General features: G+C 38.6%; 1 protein-coding gene across 9 annotated transcripts in view; it reads left to right on the forward strand.

Moving 5' to 3' along the window:
• The first annotated feature begins 510 nt into the window (after window positions 1–510).
• Window positions 511–20665, forward strand: part of ALS2 (alsin Rho guanine nucleotide exchange factor ALS2) — an 82867-nt gene continuing 62712 nt past the window's right edge. For 4 of the 9 annotated variants that reach the window (XR_012517657.1, XR_005579608.2, XM_039470027.2 and 1 more), the window contains exons 1-3: window positions 518–690; window positions 13031–13110; window positions 14581–14735. Coding sequence is in view for 7 of the 9 variants with exons in the window: in XM_039470027.2 (XP_039325961.2) it covers window positions 13091–13110; window positions 14581–14735 (175 nt within the window). In the remaining 2 variants the exon portion in view is untranslated. The other 5 variants (XM_074399264.1, XM_074399265.1, XM_039470025.2 and 2 more) reach the window with 5 other exon arrangements.

Consider the following 20665-nt stretch of genomic DNA (forward strand, 5'->3'; position numbering starts at 1 on the left):
GAAAACTGATTTACTGATTGCATATTGGGGAATCCTACGGGAATCACCGGAGAGGCCAATTCGTTTTCTCCTATCCCACTCCATCTGTTGGGGTTGCAACCAAGCAGTATGTTTACACATTGTGGACACAATGGCAAAACGGGGCGGCGAGGCGATGACGTCATCGCGGGGAGCGAGCAGCGACCACCGACCACGATTAGGGTAGAGTTCATAGAGGCAGTTTGAAAATATTTCAGCCTTTTTGCTTTTATACTTCTGGCCCTCGAGGTTTGAAGTGGTAACAAACGACTGCAGCTCCCAACCACTCTCACCGTCGCCTGTTACCATGGAAGCGCTCGGGTAGCTAGGATCGGACGACTCTTTTCTACGTCATCGTCAAAGCGTGTCCCAGGACTGATAGCTCCGCCCTAACCGAAGGGAGGGGCAGTGCTCCCAAGAGCGCAGTTTGCAGTGCCTAACGCAGTCTCAGTAATTTTGACCCCCAGCAGACGCCGTCGACAGTCTCCCAAGAGCAATTCCCAAGAGCGCCTGTTCCAAGAGCTACCCCACCCGCCTTCACCTTCGCTAGTGGCCCTGCAGCCCCGCCCGGTCCGGAGGCCCCGCCCCCCATGAATCAGCTGATCCAGCGGACCCACGGGGTTGCTAGTCTCGCGCCGGATGGTGAGCGCTTTGCTGCTGTTGGAGCTTCAGGTGAGCGAGCGCGGGTCCCGGGTTGGCTCTTAGCTTCGGCGGTCTCGTCGGCTGGGACCCCTTGTATGCGGAAGGCCGGGGTCAGGAAGCGAGGCGGAGGCTCTGGTCGAGGCTGGAGAGCGCGCTGTAGGGGCCTGTGGAGACGGTGCCTTCATCTTCCCAGCCCTGTGTGCGACCGACTGCGCCTGCCTGTCCAGCAGCGCACCTTGGCCCCAGGTTCTCCCACTTGCCCGAGTCTCTCCCTCCCCAGACTGGGCGCCGCTGCAGTCGCGTCAGCAGCGTGAAATTCCTTCAAGCCCCCTCTTCCCGCTTCCACCCACGCTGCCATCCACCTCTTCATTCATAAGAATTTCTTGAATGCCCACACTAGGCGCTGGGTCCCTGGCTGGGAACCCTGCTGAGTGTCCCAGGTGGCCTTGCCACAGGAAGAGTGGAGCAAGGGTTCTAGTTGCTTGAAAAGGCGGTTGCAGAGAAAGAAAATGGCTTTTATTATAAGAATTAGTAGTTTGGGCAAGTCTTTGAGCGTACCAAGTGATTCATCAAAAGGAGAAGATAGTTCTTTTGAGAAGCGAAGCCAGGAAAATAACACAGGTCCTTGACCCTGATGTTGGTCCTCGGGTAGTAGGGCTACTTTGGAGACAGGCAACAGTAGACTGGTAGAATCGTGCTATTGCTTAGGGCTTTGATGGTGGAAGAGGAAAAACACTCTTGTTGAAGGGGCATATCCAAGTACAGTGTTTTCTTTCTGGTTTAGGATGGAGAAGGAGCTAACTATTGTACCCAAATGAAGATCTTTACTCAGTTACCCATGTATTTGGCTGTACGGAGTAGAATTGTGCGATGTGTTTATTCTGAGTGGGTACAAAACTTCAGCAAACCTATTGGTCCCACATTCCCCCCGCCTACCTCGCCATTTTTCATATGATTTGGAGTGACCGCTTGACCTTCGAGTTAATGAATAATTTAAAGCAGTGGAAAATTTGCTTTTGCAGTAACTGCAATGTTTTCACCTTAATAACATGAGCATCGTGGTTGAGATTCTAGGCTTTGTATCTGAACATACCCAGAGTCCCATCTATTTACATCTTTGACTTGGGGCAAGTTATTTAATCTCTCTGCCTCAGTTCTCCTGTCTCTAAATTTGGCATTAAAATGTTTTCCTGATAACAGTACCTTTTCATGTAATGGTTCATATATCATATTTATTACAGTGCCTATTTTATGATAACTATTCAATACATATTAGCTATTTTCATAATTGTTAATTCCTCCCACTGCATCAGGATCCAAACTCTTTTCCTAAGTGATGGGGAAGGGAACTGAGTATTTTAAGGAAGTAGCTATAAAATATGATTTCAAATAGTTCTATAGTAATTTTGGCATTCCATAAGGACATATTAATGTGGAAAAGATACTGACAGAGTCCATACGTGGTTTGAATTTATTAGTTTCAAAACTATGACCAGTGTTGGCAGGTTTAAAATTCATAGTAATAACAAGAAAATATCAGAGCAGTTTAATAGTGTTAAAATTTGAAAGTATAATGAGTCAGAAAAATCCAATACCAAACAGGTAATTTTGGGAAAAAAAAAAAAAAAAAAAACTTGAGTGGCATTGTACAGGCTACTTAGTTTTTAATGTACACAATATAAACAGGAATCCCATCTCTACACATTTTAGTTTTTAGAATTTGGGCTGTCATTTGAAACACTTAATTTGAGCCCTTTGTTAAAGAAGCAAAGGGTATGCAAAGAACTTCATTGAGTCTTGATTTTAGTGTTTTGTAATTAGGTGGAATCTCCTACCTTTTCATGAAAAATGTGGGTTTAAAGCAGTATTCTAATGATATTCTCCAAGAATGTGACTGATTTGTAAAAATCTACAATTATGTGTTAATGTGCGACTAGGTAAAGTTTGAGTTGAAAAACTAGGAAGAAAGGTAGAGTGGTGATTTTTAAGCTTGTGTAAAAGAAGATCTGCTTTGATGTACTATGAGGTTGAACCCCTTTCTAACTTAGAGGCATGCTGTGAGGATTTGTGACTTTTAAATCATATAGCTCTTTTGTAACTTTGTGGAATTAAATCTACTACCTATTTCAAGTGTATTCGGCATATGAATTTTCCTGGTAGAGTTTTAACAGATTGTTTTCTTTTAACCTTTCATTGATGACCAAACAATTTTGTTAGGATTAATAAGAATGTGCTTGGTTTTCTAGGGTGTCAGTCCTTAAGAAAATGTTAGGTAACAACCAATAAAATAGCAATAAACTCTGACTTGTTTCTTTAGTATTGCATTTAATTCTCCCTTCCCTATCTCTTGTTGCTCTGTGTATGTGATGGTACTTTCTTTAGCTTCTGTCTTGTTGTTTCCCTGCATGTAGCTGAACTGATTGATCCGAGTGGGTAGAGGAAAAATATTTAAATTGGTGAGGTAGTGAGTAGTTTTTGGAGCTATTGTATATTTATTTTAAATTTGAAAAAAATTTACAGTTTTTTCAACACCTATGAGAGAAAGACTGGGGCTTGTTTGTAGAGGTTCACTTAGCTGCTAGTGAATTATGTCCAGAGAGAAGATAAGCTTTTGTCTCATTAATTCCACAAATTGATCATCTCGTGTTTCCCGTAATTATCACATTTTAAATATTTTTCTTTTGAGTTATCACACAGTTCTTCAGTTGTCATAGCCTCTCTATTAGGAAGGGAGTGGTTTAGACCCAGTAATGGCATCTGGGTGGGCTAACATTCACTCCATGATTTTTTTATTCCACAGACTAAATTTTCAATGAGCCAAGATCTTAACTAAACTTGGGGCAGTTGCCCAAGCAAACATATAACAAAGATGATTATAGCAGCTCTTTAAAAGAGCAATAAAGTAGAGCAATCCAACTGTAAAGATTAGTAGGGAAATGGATAAACTAGTTTATTCATGCGATTCAATACTATCCCCTCATAAAAATGAATGAGCTAGATCTATACTTACCAACATACATACATCTCAAGTATGTAATACTGAGTGAAAAAAGCAAAATGCTAAAGGATTTATTTATACAGTAAGATGCATTTATTTACACTTCAAAAGGAACATAATAGCATGCATTATTTATTGATATGTGTATGTCTAATGAAAGTACATAAAAGTAAATATAAAAATGTTGGAATGGGATACATTAACTTTGAAATAGTAACTAATTCTGAGTGGGGCTTCTTTACTGCTATAATTTATTTTTTCTTGTATTTTGAAGAAAGAGCTGAAGCCAGTATGAAAATGTGTTAATATATATTAAAACTGGATGATGGATATATAGATTTGTTACTTATTTTTACAGGTTTATGTATAGTTAAGATAGTTTGTGAAATTATCACTTTAGCATTTTAAATTTATAATCAAGAGTGTTCCCTAATATGCTTTATTTTACTGTGTACCTTCAAATTAAAAGACAGTGGAAAAAGAACTCTTCTCTCCCTGCAATAAGAAAGGAATATGCCAGTGCAGCTCCACTGTGTAAAGCTTTTCTAAGGAGAGGAGACAGACTAATTATTTGGTCAGTTTTGCTTTGCTGTTTGTGCCCCTGGGAAAATGCTTTCTTTAGGACATGAAGCCTTCAGGGGAATTAAAATTCTAGAGATGCTTGGGAAATGTAGGCATATACCAATCATGAACTCTGGAAGTATAGGGGAGCAAGTTGTATAATAAGGCCCTGAAAGGAATTTGGACATAGAGTGTCTCACATACAAAATTACTACAGATTTGTGTAGTATTAACACTTTAAAAAGCTTAGGTTGGTTACATTTTATTACAATGCAGTTATCTTGAGTTTATACTGTGGATGCAAGTGTCCTAGTTATTGCTCAAAGAAAATAATTCTCTCTATAGATATTAATAAGTAACCTGACATCAATGTGTTAAATGGTTGACTAATGAATAAATTTGTTAGCCGATCCCTCATGTAACCTCAGTATTTAAACTTGTGAGGTAAACGGTGTTTTCATTTCTAATCAAGAATACCTGTTACTAGCATTTTTAAAGTGAGTGAAACTTGTATCACCATAGTAATATTTTTTTAGTCTGTATATTTCCTATTTAGTTATGTGGCCCTTGAATGATCCTGAGCACTAAGTGTCAGTTAGTAAAAGAAGTCATCATACTTTGAACTGTAAATATAATACTGCCTTTAAAAAAATTGTGGCCATTTTAATAAGAGAGTAGTTGCAAATATTAGGGGAATAAATAATTCGTATCAGGACTTACCAGGACATTCACTGTACCATGTAATAACAGGCACAAATAGTTGCAGTACCTGGGAATTTGAAATTCAGTTGTTAGTATTATATTTATCACAGTGCATCATGGGAGTTTTAATAATCCTGAAAAATGTGTTTAAAAAACATGCAGTGGGTACAAAAAAGAGCTAAATGGGCATTGCTGGGAACTTATTGTACCATGTTTACACACTCACCCCTACTCGACCATGGATAATTTCCTATAACTAGAAGTCTGTAGTTTCAGCATGAGCTTAGCAAGACATTAAAAAAAGACTGTAAAGTCTTCCTGTTTCTGATTGTACCAAAAGCTGTGTGTGTACTAAGGAGACTGGGAGAAAGGAACACTTCTTCTCTGAGTTGTCTAACCCTTTTTAAAGTGACGTGAGATAAAAGTATCTTCATTGTTAGGATATACCTTTAGCAAATTATATATGAGAGTTTCTATTAGGAGCAGACACTTTTTTCTTTTGTGTCTGTTACTGACTTTTATTAGAGGCACTAGAAATCTGTAGCATAGAAGTCTGTGGATTGGAACTGAAAATCAGGGGCTGTGTCTTCCACTCAAGCACTCTCTTAAAAGTAACGAGCTTGTTCAGAATGGTTATTGTGGGTACAAGATTACACCAATCAATAAGTCATAGTCTTTGACTTCCAGGAGCTTAAAATATATTTTGAATCAATGACTTAATAAGTGCATGTCCTATCAGTAACAACATTATAAATAATAAGTAGCTTTCTAGGCCAGCTTACTGAATTTATCCAATGCCTTAATTCTGAATTCCCTTACTCTGAGTCAAGATTTAAAGGCTCATCAGCTCCCATAGTTGTATCAGGCAATACTTTATGTGCAACAGTTAAGGCTGAGAGGCCTGGGCTTTGAAGTGGCCTTCTTGGTGGTTGGTTGGTCAAGGCTTCAGTGTAAGGTGAGTTTTCCTCAACCTTCCGCAGTGGTTGGTGAAGCCTTCAGTGGCAGGATATTCAGGAAGTAGCAGTTTTTCATATATAGATTATTTGTAAGTCAGGTATTTGAGTCAAAGGTTACTGTAATCCTTGTGTAAACATTGACCTAGCCTCGAAAAACAAATTATTTATTAAGCACTTACCATGTGTAAAATACCAGACTCTGTTGTTTACTGCATTCAAAGTGTAAACTCAGAGCCAGGTGTGGTGGCTCACGCCTGTAATCCCAGCACTTTGGGAGGCTGAGGTGGGCAGATCACCAGGTGAGGAGTTTGATACTAACCTAGCCAATATGATGAAACCCCATCTCTACTAGTAATACAAAAAAGTGAGCTGGGTGTGATGGATGGCACACACCTGTAGTCCCAGCTACTCGGGAGGCTGAGGCAGAAGAATCACTTGAATCCGGGAAGCAGAGGTTGCAATGAGCCGAGATTGTGCCACTGCACTCCAGCCTAGGTGACAGAGCCAGACTCCATACCAAAAAAAAAAAAAAAAAAAAAAAAGTGTAAACTCTGGTTTACTACCTTGTAATAAAATGTAACCAACTCAGACTTGATAAAGGAAGTGTTAATGGCTACATGAAATCTAGTAATTTTGTATCCAAGTTACTCCTTTACTACATTGTAATAAAGTGTAACCAACTCAGACTTTAGAAAGGAAGTATGAATGGCTACATGAAATCTGTGATAATTTTGTATCCAAGTCACTCTTCACTCTGTCTATATTCCATTCAGGGCATTGTGGTACAGTTTACTCCCCTATTTTATTGCCTTTCTATCTGAATGTCTTGTCATTCTAATCACTGATTATCACTACTCTTATGCCTACAATTACTACTATTGTTTTGATATTTTAAACCAGCACTTGAGGCAGGAGAATAAGACTAGGAAGGCCCAGCTTTGCTAGTATAAATGTTTTCTTATGCTTTAAGGGTACTGTCTACTCTATAGAGAATCATTATTCTAGTGAGAAAGAGAACATACTAGTATGGAAATTTTCTTAAGGGCAGAAACTCATGTATATACAGATATTTATTGAATACCTGTTATATATTAGGACTAAGCTGCTGGGATGTACTAGGGAATAAGATATTTGTTATTCTGCTTCCATGGAAATTTTAGGTTAGCATAGTACCTGGAACATAGATGAAAAAAATACATGTGGTTATAGTGGTTGAAATTTAAGTATTTGAAAGTTGTCATTATACTTACGACGCACAAATTTACCTTTCGCTGCATTAAGGCAAAAATACTTTATCCAGAAAATAGTTTAGTAGAAATGAATACATAGGATCCTGCATGATTTAACTTTCTCTTTGCATTTGGGTTAATAGACCCAACACATTTCTGTACCACATTTAAAATTTTTATTTATATCCTGCCTTGTTCCCAAAAGGATTTAAAGCAGCTTACAGAAATGTATAGTAGGGTGGGATAAAATAGAGAAACAGAATGAGTAGAGCCAGGAGTGGGATTAGACTGTGCAGCATGCACACTGTGAGGTCCTCGTCGCTTCCAGGTACCGTCATATGGGACGCTTACCCTCCCACAGCAACATTTATAATCCTGCTTATGTCTGTACCTGTCATCTCTCTTTTTTCAAAAACGTAGTCCTTTCTTCTTATGAAAAAAAAAAAAAAAATGACTCCACATATATTCTGGATGGCATCCTCCTTGACTTAGTCTAAGACTTTGGCTCTGTCCACTGTCCTCATCATCCTTGTATCCAGCATCACAGCCTTTGTCATGCAGACATGTTCAGCTTCCTGTCATCTCCCCAACCTCCAGCAGAAGGAAATCCTTCATTTTCACTCTCCTCCGGCTACCACTCCATTTCAACATTTTTCAAAAGAATCACCCACTGAAAATAAAGATATTTCCATTCAGCTTACTTCAATCTGGTTTTCAGTGCCCAAACAAACCACTGAGATTGTGGCCATGCTCAACAATTACCTATATTGGCAAATCCAGTGGACACTTTAGTTATCTTAATAGACCCCAGCTACCTTGACCTAATTGACCTCCTACCTGAAGTGATTTGCTTTGCTTTCATGTGCTCACACTACACTCAAGTTTCTCCTTCCTGCAGACCACTTCTCAATCTCAGACCTCTTTGGTCCTCCTCCTGGCCAACTTCCAGGTGCAGGAGCTCCTTAAAGCTTGAACTTGTGCCTTCCTTTCTCTTTTCATATACCCCAGTGACATTATCCATTGTCTTGATTTCAAACCTTATCCACAAGCCCTCCCAAGTTTAGCAGTAGCTGAGACTTTTCTCTTGAAATCCACGCTTATATATTCAGCTGCTCACTTGATATGTACTCTTGGGTTTCTCACAGACATCTTGAACTTATAAATAAATTTTATCTTACCAGAATCTTATCTTTGCTTCAGAATCCTATCTCCCTTGCTCTTCCCCATTTCAGGAAGTGGAACCACCAAACTACTGACACACAGCTCTTTGAGGCAGAACCTGGAGATCATTTCTGATATTTCCTCTCCTTTATCCCCCACTTATGTCTAGTTACCAAGTACTAGTTTTTCTGCCCCCAAAGCTTCTCTCATTTATTCACCTCTTCTTCACCAAACTGGCAACATTATATGAAACTTAAGAACCCAGGCTTTCTCCCTTCATTGAGAAGATGAGGCAATTGAGTACCTGCAGGCAGGATATTCCTTGCAAAAATTCATTTTGGTGTGCTGTGAGTGTTCACCATAAAATTGGTTTAAAACTTTTGAAACAAATGTAAATCATTGTCATTAAAATAAATCGTTAAAGCATCCATAGACTGTCCCACTGGAAGCAATGCAACGTCCTAATGTACTCTCCAAGACAAAGTCAATGTTAAAAGTACATAAAAGAAACCAAGTTAAGTATAAAATAGTTAAAAGTTTTGAGACTTCTACCAAAAAATGATAGTTATTGTTTTGGAATATAGGTTCCTGGCCCTTTATTCAAAACGCTTGGGGCAAGATGCATTTTGGAATTCAGATTTACTTTTTGTTCTTTACAATAAGGTGCATAAACCATATATTATATAATACTTCCATATCCCCCTAGAAGAATTCTCTGGCTTCTGCTACATATTGTTGGAATTTAATCAAGGGCATAGTAACTCCATGATCTACGATCCCATGGGATTGGTGGTGCTACCTTATTATATTCATATTGATATGTCTACAAAACGATGTATGAATATTCACACTGAAGGGGTAAAAGTGATAAACTCATATTAGTTCAGGTCAGATTTTGCTGTCAGATGACTTCAGTTAAGATTAGATTTTGCCGGACTGGGCGCGGTGGCTCAAGCCTGTAATCCCAGCACTTTGGGAGGCCGAGGCGGGTGGATCATGAGGTCAAGAAATCGAGACCATCCTGGTCAACATAGTGAAACCCCGTCTCTACTAAAAATACAAAAAATTAGCTGGGCATGGTGGCGCATGCCTGTAATCCCAGCTACTCAGGAGGCTGAGGCCGGAGAATTGCCTGAACCCAGGAGGCGGAGGTTGTAGTGAGCCAAGATCGCGCCATTGCACTCCAGCCTGGGTAACAAGAGCGAAACCCGGTCACAAAAAAAAAAAAAAAAAAAAAAAAGATTAGATTTTGCCACCAAAAGCATTATTGAAAAAAACTTTTAGTTTTCAGAGCTATACATTTCTGCTTAAGGTACTGTGGACCTGTAGATAGTTTGTAGCTCATGTTTCTAATGATAATTGGGACATCTAGACTAGATTTTGTTTTTGTTGTTGTTGTTGTTAAGGGCACTTCCAGATCATGGTATTAAAATGATATTCTTGGCTTTTACAAGACAACTGATTTCTCTGTTATATGTAACAGAAGGGTGTGTACCCAGTTGAGTCTAAAAGTGGCACCAGTTTATTAATAAGCAAGGTTTGCTTTTTGTTTAAAGGGCCACCTGGGGTTTAATTACTTTACATATCACTGTGAGGGAGATAATAATTTGAAGGTTAGTATGGTACACTTTCCAGTGAACGTAGCTGTGTCCTGTGGCTCAGAAGGCTAAAGTCTGGTTTGCTTCTTTTACAGAGATGCCATTTATCTGTAGAGAGGCCATGCAAGGTAAGAGAGGGTCTCACAATCAATGCTCTTTATACAGCATCACACAGCTTCTTGATCAGAGCTGGTTAACAGGCCTATGCAGGAAAGTTACTTTAACAGAAGAAAAGCAGCAGAGTACAAGGATCTTGCCCTCTTAAGGAATGTAAAGTAAGGCCCTTAAAGCTCCTCTGGAAGAAATATCCCCAGAGGAAGTCTTATGATTAGGCAATTTTATAAAAACTCAAAATACTAAAGCAATGAAATAACATACAGAAATTTGAATACTATTTGACTGGTTGAGGTGAGTCTTAATAGATTTTCTGGAGAGGCAATCATAAAAATATTTGAAAGACAAAAGTTTTTCATTTACTTTCTTTTCCTGGATGGATACATAATTGAGAAAGAATTTTTGATTAAATAGATTTGGTAAATACCACCCGTATTTAAGTATGTGAGTATGTTAATAGCATAAGCTTCCCACATTTAGTTGCAATAATCCTTTTTACTTATGTTTCCTCAGCAATCAGTTTTCTTCATTGCCCTATTTGAGTTTCAGGCAGGTATATCTTGTTGGAAGATGTCAAACTTATTAAACACCATTAAAACAAAATGAGATGATCTGTAAATACTGATATAAAAAGATGTCTATGAAATAGTATATTATTTTATTACTGCAGCTGCAACAAATTGTTACAAACTTAATGGCTTAAAATAACACAAATAGGGCCAGTTGTGGTGGCTCATGCCTGTAATCCATGTAGTTTGGGAGGCTGAGGCAGGTGGATCACCTAAGGTCAGGAGTTTGAGACAAACCTGGCCAACATGATGAAACCCCGTCTCTACTAAAAATACAAAAAAATTACCTGGGCATGGTGGCGCGCACCTGTAGTCCCAGCTACTCAAGAGGCTGAGGCAGGAGAATTGCTTGAACCTGGGAGATGGAGTTTGCAGTGAGCCAAGATTGCGCCACTGTACTTCAGCCTGGGAGACAAGAGTGAAACTTCATCACAAAGAAACACACACACACACACACACACACACACACACATACACACACACACACACACATTATCTTTGAGTTCTGTAGACTGAAAGTCTTTCTGACCTGGGTCTTGTAAGCTAAAGTCAACATGTCTGCATGGCTGCTTTATTTTGGATGCTCTAGGAGAGAATCCTTTTCCTTGCCTTTTCAGCTGCTGCCTGTCACTTGCATTCCTTGGCTCATGGCCGCCTTCTTCCATTTTCAGCCAGCAATGTAGCATCATCTCTGACCCTCCCGCCGACATCATGTCTCTTTCTTTGATTCTCCTCCTGCCTCCCTCTTCCACTTTTAAGGATGCTTGTGATTACATTGGGTCCACTTGCATAACCAGGATAATCTTTCTATCTTAAGGACAGTTGATTAGTGTTACCCAACCTAACATAGTCACAGGTTCTGGGCATTAGGGCCTGGACATCTTTGGAGACCATGATTTAGCCTGCCCTATATAGTAAGTAAGAAAAGAGAGTTGTAAAAACAGTGTATAGAGTTTTGATTCCATTTGGGTTTTTTTAAAAAAAAGAGTGGTGGTGATAAATAATATTGAGTAAGGTGTAACCGACTTTAAGAAACCTGTATTCAAAAATCTGACACTAAGAATAAAGGTCGACTTTATTCACTTTATCAAAAGATTCTCAACATTTTTTTATTGTTAGGCAGTAGGACAAAATTCCGTTTACATACAGTATGTCAGTTGTGTGAAGTGAGGTGTGCTTATGTACCTCCACATCTTCCCAGAAGAATTCTTTGGCTCCCGCTACGTATTGTTGAAATTTAATCAAGGTCATAGTAACTCCATGATCTCTGTTAAATAAGTACAGATTAGATCTGGCCTCAGAATTTCTCTGTAAACCATAAAATGTACATTTTATAAAAGGCTAATTACTATCATGGACAAAGCATAGCAGCACTTAATTGTATTTATTAAATTAATAGCATTTATTAAATTTATTCAGATATATCTCTTGTTAACGTAGTACCCTTTTTCCAACTTTGAATGATTCATAATCTTTCTAAAATAAGCATTAGGTAGAAAGTAATTTTCTTCAGATGTACAGATGGGAAATGGTAAGAATTCACAGGCAACCTGGAGGAAACAGATGGACCGTAGATCACTCCTGCCAGTATGGGCTCTTTCCAGCACACAGTGACCATTCCATATCCTTTTGCAGAAAAACCATAAATTTGGCCCCCAAATTTTTATGGTTTACACAAATAAGACCTAATTGCTTTTGTTTTCATGTGCTTTGTTACAGAAATGTGGGTGTCTGTTTATTTTTCTGTCTCTTATTTTATTAAATACTGAGTTTCTAAAACGATGGGTCATGATATATGTAACATAATTTTTATGCAGCTATTTCCTATTAAAGGTAGATTTTAAAAGAGCTGATTTAAAATTTAGACTTCTTTCTTTCAACACTTTGGGTTATGAGGCATGCTGATCTGAATTGAAGGTGATTTGGGAAAAATGCTCCTTTTTCCAATAATTGGAAAACTTTCTATTTTAATGACATAAATTTTTTGTGCGTTACTGAAAATTATAAATTAAAACTACTTGAATCTCATATATTACTGAAGAGATTTTTGAAAATCTGAGTTAATTGGTATTTAAGTCTTCATGCATTCCAGACAGAGCATTTAAAAAGTAACCTTAATACCTTAATGTGTATGTACTTTTTGTACTTGACACATTGATTTTTCATATTGAACTTTATTTATAATAAAAAAAATCTGTTGCCTGGAAGAGTGCATCTTAATTGTGAGTAGTCTTTTCTTCCTTTGACTTTACATTTGACAAACTGCAGGCATTGTTATAAGCTTAGTGGGCAGGCTCAGTCTATGTTTGGCTTTGGCAGGCAAGATATGAAATAGTTTAAATAGTTTTACTGCATATTTATTTCCTAGTGAATGTGCACTTGTTAGAGGGCTGCTTTTTTTTTTTTTTTAATGTCTGAGGGATAAAATAGGGATAAAATATTCTTTTACTGCTCTTTTCCTTACTTGTATTGTACTGTTTAGGTCTTGATAGACTTTCTGCAAAGAAGGAATGGTTTGGTGATGGAGTGTTGCCACTGACCGATGGACTCAAAGAAGAGAAGGTAAACCCATTTCTTCCTTTTCTCTTACCCTTCTAGGAAAACATAGCAAACAGCTTCACGCATGTGTAGCTTCTTTTCAGTTTAGTCTTCTTGTTGATGGTTGTTAAGTGGGAATAGTGACATTTGTAGTTAGTTGATTGGTAAAGATAGAAAAATATTAAAATAAAGCTAGTTGATCGTAAGCTTTGTAAGAAGCACTAAATGTCTTCATCATTTTAAAGCTCTTGTAGCCATTTTTCCCTCAAAAATAATTTCAGGTTTTCAGAGGTAACCTTGCTAGTCTTAATCATCCTCCATCCTTAAAGAACTAGTTATGGAAGATATTTAAAAGGAAGGTTAAATTTGTGGTGTTCCTCCTATAAAACCATGGTTATGTACAGTTATAATTTAAGGGAATATTATTTAGCAAACATAGATAAATTCCTAGGTATTTAGAAGAGTTTCTGTGCCTCATTAAAATTTTGGCATCAGGCCAGGCATGGTGACTCATGCCTGTAATCCCAGCACTTTGGGAGGCTGAGGTGGGCGGATCACCTGAGGTAAGGAGTTTGAGACCAGCCTGACCAACATGGAGAAACCCCATCTCTACTATAAATACATGCTTATCCAGATGTGGTGGCACATGCCTGTAATCCCAGCTGCTCGGGAGGCTGAGGCAGGAGAATCACTTGAACCTGGGAGGCGGAGGTTGCAGTGAGACAAGATTGCACTTCAGTCTGGGAAACAAGACCAAAACTCCATCTCATAAAGAAAAAAAAATTTTGGCATCAGTGTTCTAGAAAAAAGAAAATGAAAAAATGTAATATCAGTGGTGGCACATGTCTTAATGTGGCCTTTTCTTAGAAGAAGGCAGTTAGGATATGGTCATTACCGTGCAGCTGTGTGTTTTATATTCCTTATACCAAAATCATCAGATGTGTAGAATTCTTTAGCTCGAACTTGAGCAAAGCATGAAGAAGTTTACTGATGTGTGTTGTAAACTTGATTCCTAAAAAGTTGGCAGTTCTACCTTTAAACTCAACATAAAATGAAATATGAATTCCTGTTTTTCATATTGTTCTCATCAAATATTTTTTACTTACTATAAGCTAAAATTTTATGATAAGACTTCCACTTGGGGCATATTGTAGCTTTGCTATCTAAACAAGGAGTGAATATATTGAGAAGTTAAATTCTTGGAATTTTATGCTACCAAATGCTAAAACTTCTAAAAATAGCCCAAGTTTTGTTTGCTTCTTAGATGGAGAAAAGTAATTTGTGGATTTAGAGTATCCTTCAGTCTTTCTTGTAAATAGTTGTGTTATTTTGGCTCCTGTGACATAACCAAAGCATAATATAAGTGCCAGTTTAGCTATTTGACCCAGTCATCCATGTGCTGGTAAAAGGTACAATCTCATGAAAAGTATTAAGAACAAGGGATACCGTTCTGAAATGTAGAAGCAATTAAACTATGTTTCTTGATGTTTATAGCTCAACAGAGGCAGAAGGATCCAAAGAAAGAGGCCTGGTCCATATCTGGCAGGCAGGATCCTTTCCCATAACACCAGAGAGATTGCCAGGCTGGGGAGGAAAGACTGTTTTGCAGGCAGCCCTTGGCATGAAACATGGAGTTCTTCTGACTGAAGGTAATAAGAATACTAACTGAAATACTAACAAATGCTTGGGTGGGAAAGATCAGGTATGGGAGTTGTTGGATACTACGGCTTATTAATGAACTGTTTTTGTTTCAAGATACATATTCTTACTCCCTTATCAGAAATCAGATTAGTTCTTAAATTTAAAATATACCATTAGCTGGGCATGGTGGCTCATGCCTGTAATCTCAGTACTTTGGGAGGCCAAGGTAGGTGGATCATGAGGTCAGGAGTTTGAGGCTAGCCTGATCAACATGGTGAAACCCTGTCTTTACTTAAAAAACAAAAATTAGCTGGTCATGGTAGCACATGCCTGGAGTCCCAGCTACTCAGGAAGCTGAGGCAGGAGAATCGCTTGAACCCAGGACGCAGAGATTGGAGTGAGCCAAGACTGTGCCAGTGCACTCCAGCATGGGTGACAGAGACTCCCATTCAAAAGTGGGTGAAGGATATGAACAGACACTTTACAAAAGAAGACATATATGAGGCCAACAAACATATGAAAAAATGCTCATCATCACTGGTCATTAGAGAAATGCAAATCAAAACTACATTGAGATACTATCTCACGCCAGTTAGAATGACATCATTAAAAGATCTGGAGACAACAGATGCTGGAGAGGATGTGGAGAAATAGAAACACTTTTACACTGTTGGTGGGAGTGTAAATTAGTCCAACCATGGTGGAAGACAGTGTGGCGATTCCTCAAGGAGCTAGAAATAGAAATTCCATTTGACCCAGCAATCCCATTGCTGAGTATATATCTAAAGGATTATAAATCGTTCTATTATAAGGACATATGCACATGAATGTTCAGTGCAGCACTGTTTACAATAGCAAAGACTTGGAATCAACCCAAATGCCCATCGATGATAGACTGGACAGGGAAAATGTGGCGCATATACACCATGGAATACTATGCAGCCATCAAAAAAATGAGTTCATGTCCTTTGTAGGGACAAGGATGAACCTGGAAACCATCATTCTCAGCAAACTGACACAAGAACAGAAAATCAAACACCTTGTGTTCTCACTCATAGGCGGGTGTTGAACAATGAGAACACATGGACACAGGAAGAGGAGCATCACACACTGGGGTCTGTTGTGGGGTACCAGGGGAGGGACAGCGTCGGGGGTGGGGAGTTGGGGAGGGATAACGTGGGGAGAAATGTCAGATATAGGTGATGGGGTGGAAGGCAGCAAACCATATTGCCACGTATGTACCTATGCAAACATCCTGCATGTTCTTCACATGTACCCCAAAACCTAAAACACAATAAAATATATATTAAAAAAACGAACAACCCAAAATGATTAAAAAATAGTCAATGGACTTGAACAGACATTTATCCAAAGGAGATCTACAAATGGTCAATAAGCACATGAAAAGATGCTCAAGGCTACTAATGATTAGAGGAATACAAATCAGAACCACAATGAGATAACAATTTACACACATTAGGATGGCTACTATGAAAACACCAAAAAATAACAAGTGTTAATGAGGATGTGGGAAAATTAAATTCTTAAGAACTGTTGGTAGAAATATAAAATGGTGCAGCTGCCATGAAAGCATTATAGTGGCTCCTCAAAAACTTAAAAAGAATTGCCATAAGTTCCAGAAATTTTACTCTGTGAATATGTCTAACAAAATTGAAAGCAGAGTCTCAAAGAGATATTTGTATACCCATGCTCATAGCAGCATTGTTTACAATCATAACAATGTAGAAGCAACACAAGAGTCTTTCAGTGGATGAAAGGATAAACAAGATATATGCATACAATGAACTATTACTCTGCCTTGTAAAGGAAGGAAACTCTGACTTGTGCTACAACGTGGATGAACCTTGAGGACATTATGCTACATCATATAAGGCAGTCACAAAAAGGCAAATACTGTATGATTCCACTTAAATGCAGTACTTAGAAGTAGTCAAATTTATAGAGACAGAAAGAATGGCAGTTTCCAGATGTTGAGAGTGTGAAGTGGGGAGTTATAGTTTAATGAATACAGAATTTCAGCTTTGCAAGATAAAAAGGGTTCTGGAGATAGACATTGGTGATGGTGCCACAATAATGTGATTGTACTTAATACTACTGAAATGTACACTTAAAAATGGTTAAGGTGATAAAAAAAAGAAAAGAAAAAACAAAATACCATTAACTAGAATAAGAGGGAGAATTATAGTTTTAAATTTTTATAGTAATAAATACATGAAAAATTAACTTTTTAAAGAGGTTACCTATTTAGAGACTCTTTTGCTATAACTTTTGTTCATTAAATCTATCAGAATAATAATAGCTAATGTTTGGTAAGCAGTTGTGTGCCAGATACTATACTAAACCCTTTCCAAGTGTTAATCTCACTGAATCTGTAGTACTATCTTATGAAGTAGGTTGCTTCTTTTATTGTTCACAGATAAGGAAACTGAAAGTCAGGGAGATTCAATTTTCCCAAGTACACACAGCTATTAAAATGTCAGAGTCAGGACTGGAACTCAGTCTGATTTCAAAGCCTGCTTTTGAAGCCACTTGGCTGAAATTGTCAGTATAATTTTTTTTTTCAGGCATAAATATCAGCTCACAAAGCATATTATGATATCTATGAGTCTATTACAGAAACGTGCTTTGATTTATAGAGGTGCCTTTAATCTTAATGACACGTTATCAACTCAGTCATTATGAACTCAATCACGGCAGATTTGATATGGGCACCAATTGCCATCAACTTCACTAATTTATAAATTTCTGCTCTGTAAGCATTTATTAAGGTATTAAATAATGCTTTGGCATTTTCATTCTAGGAACTAAGAAATTCTAAGAAACAAGGATTAAATCTGGTCCTGGTGGTTGTATGGGATAAACATGGATTCCTTTATAGTTTCTCTATTTTAATATTACTATATTATTCAGGACTTTAAAAACAATCTTACATTAAAAATGTGAACTGTATTCCATACCTGGCCTATGAGGTTCAAAATATATAGTTCTCAAGCAAATATAAGTGGAATTCTTTTGTTGTTTTCAGTAAGATATTTGGAATATTTTTATTAAGATAATGAAACTGGCTGGGCATTATTCCCCATGCCTGTAATCCCAGCACTTTGGTAGACCAAGGCAGAAGGATCCCTTGATCCCAGGGCTTCAAGGTCAGCCTGGGCAACATAGGGAGACCATATCTCTGCAAGAAATATTTTAAAAATTAGGCATGGAGGCGCACACCTGTAGTCCCAGCTACTTCAGAGGCTGAGGTAGGAGGATAGCTTGAGCCTGGGAGGCCAAAGTTGCCTTCAGTGAGCTGTGATTGTGCCACTACACTCTAGCGTAGGTGACAACGTAATATCCTGTCTCAAAAAAAAAAAAATGTTATTTGACTATAAACATGATGTCTTTAGAATCATATCTTCAAGGCTAAGACAACTGAGGAAAACCTTTTCAAAAATATTTAAATAGCCTATCATTGTTTATGTTTAAGCAGTGTCCTGGTATTAAGTGTCACAGTTACCAAAAAAAAATCCTTTCTAATGCAAGTGTGTGTTTGAAATTTCATACAGATCTCCAGTGTTATCTTTTCCAGCTGAAGAAATGGTTGAGTGCTAGAAATTTTCAAGGTTTGGCCATTAACTCATAATTCAGTGAAGATACTTCATTGATTCGCTATTTTTGATATGCTGTAGTTGTTTTTGTTGTTGTTGTTTTTTAAAGGAGTGGGATCTAAATATCCATTTCTTTGCAGTATTGCTATTTCTAGTGGAATAATGTTAATTGAAAGACTTGGTGAGCTTTTTCAAGTATATTGTTGTATTTCTTAGGAAACAAAGTTGAAAAGAGGTTAACCAGTGAGCTTATTTTCTCATCTCAGTATTTTTGATTCAGACTATAGATTTCCTAATAGATGCACTTATCTTCCCTCTAGCCACTATTGAGTCCCTCCTTACATGGATGATGTGATGAGTTAACTTGAGTGTATACATGTATCTGCCATGTATAATAGGTCAAAGATAGTTTGTATGTTTTCATCATCAACTCAATTGCTGCCTTGTGAGAAAAAAAAATAGTGCTTATTTCTTCATTAATTAAAAAAAAATCGTAAGTCTTTGGTCGCAAAGAAAAGAAAGGATAGTGGGCTTGGTTCAGTATTTTTCAAAACCCTTAGCCAAGTCTTTGTTCCATTGAATTTTTAGCCAGTGTAGATTATGTGCACCTGCTCCCAAACTCCCACCGTACTACAGTAAAATTAAGACTTGGCAGCACACCTGGACATATGTAAGTTATGTATATACCCAACTCACTAGTGCCTTTCATTAATTCTGAAGCTAAGCAGTTATTCTGACAGCTTCATTTGCTTTTTTGCTGTTTTGTTGCGATGCTTTGCTTTTAATTATTTTTTAATTTTTTTTAAGGCTTAATTCACTTTATTTTTCTTATATAAAAACCCTATGTTGTAGCCACAACTGGAGCCTGGGTCCTCTGCCTGGAGACTCTGGTGTAGGTCTTGACGAGGTGGTCCATGAGTTCCTGATGGGGTTACTTAGTGAATACAGTCTCCTTCCTTAGGTTGGGGGCCAGTTAGGTGTAGGTCTTGGAGATGGCATCAAAGGTGGCCTTGGTGAAGTTGCCTAGGGTGGCAGTGCAGCCCCTGGCTGAGGAGTAACAGTCATCAATACTGGCAGTCAGCAGCAGCTTCTTGGACATCAGGGCTAAGAGGATGCCAGTGCCTCTGGGTGCAGTGATGAGGCATACCAGCACAGAGCCACAGCAGCCTGCCACCTTGCAAGCAACTGCATGGTGCTTGCTGATCTTGTTCCCCCAGCAGCCTCTAAGCATGGGGATAATGGAGATCTTTGCCAGGATGATAGCCCCTTGGATGTGGCCAGCTCCTTGGAGCCACTGGCTATTGTAGTTCCTGATGACAACAAACACCTGGAACCTGGTGTGCTGGCCATGGCAGGTCTGCTTCTGCACCGGCATAATCTTCAAAACCTCATGCTTGAGAGAGGCCCCCAGGAAAAAGTCAATGATCTCAGATTCCTTGATGGTCAGGGAGAAGAGAGAAATTTCCTCCGGAGACTTGATCTTCCTGTCCTTGACCAGGCAGCACAGCTTGGTGACAGGCATCCACTCCTTATCCTCAGCCTTGCCTCCTCGAGCTCTGCAGCCCTAACCCTGGCCCCGGATGCCACTGCCCAAGCCTCCGTGGAAGTTGCTGTGGTTCCCCATCCCAGGGCTCCTGGAGCTTCTGGGCCCTCCCGCTGTACTGGTGTCATCTACCATGGTTTCTTGGAGAAGAAGCTAATTTGCTTTTTAAACAACTCTCACCTCAGAAAGACTAGCCAGTATCCAATATGTAAAGTCCAGGGTGAGCATTGCATATTAAAAAATCTGAAATCTAAAATGATCCAAAATCCAGAATGTTCTGAGCACTGATATGATGATGCTCAAAGGAGGTGCTCATTGGAACATTTCAGATTTGGGATGCTCAGTCAGAAAGTATAAGGCAAATATTCCAAAACACCTGAAACCCAAAACACCTCTGGTCCCAAGCATTTTGGATAAGTGGTACTCAAACTGTATATTTGTGTAACATCTGAAAACTATACGTAACATGATATACAATGTAAAGACAGCCATGTCTTGTTAAGAACTGGTGCTTTATGTACAGCCTAGAGGCATGACGTTAATTTCTTAGTTTTGGCCAAAATGAATCTCTAATTTTTTTTTTTTTTTTTTTTTTTGAGATGGAGTTTCGCTCTTGTTATCTAGGCTGGAGTACAATGGCGCGATCTCTGCTCACCACAACCTCCGCCTCCTGGGTTCAGGCAATTCTCCTGCCTCAGCCTCCTGAGTAGCTGGGATTACAGGCATGTGCAACCATGCCCAGCTAATTTTTTGTATTTTTAGTAGAGATGGGGTTTTAGCA

Source organism: Saimiri boliviensis, chromosome 5 (assembly GCF_048565385.1).
Source record: "Saimiri boliviensis isolate mSaiBol1 chromosome 5, mSaiBol1.pri, whole genome shotgun sequence".
NCBI classification, from domain to species: Eukaryota; Metazoa; Chordata; class Mammalia; order Primates; family Cebidae; genus Saimiri; species Saimiri boliviensis.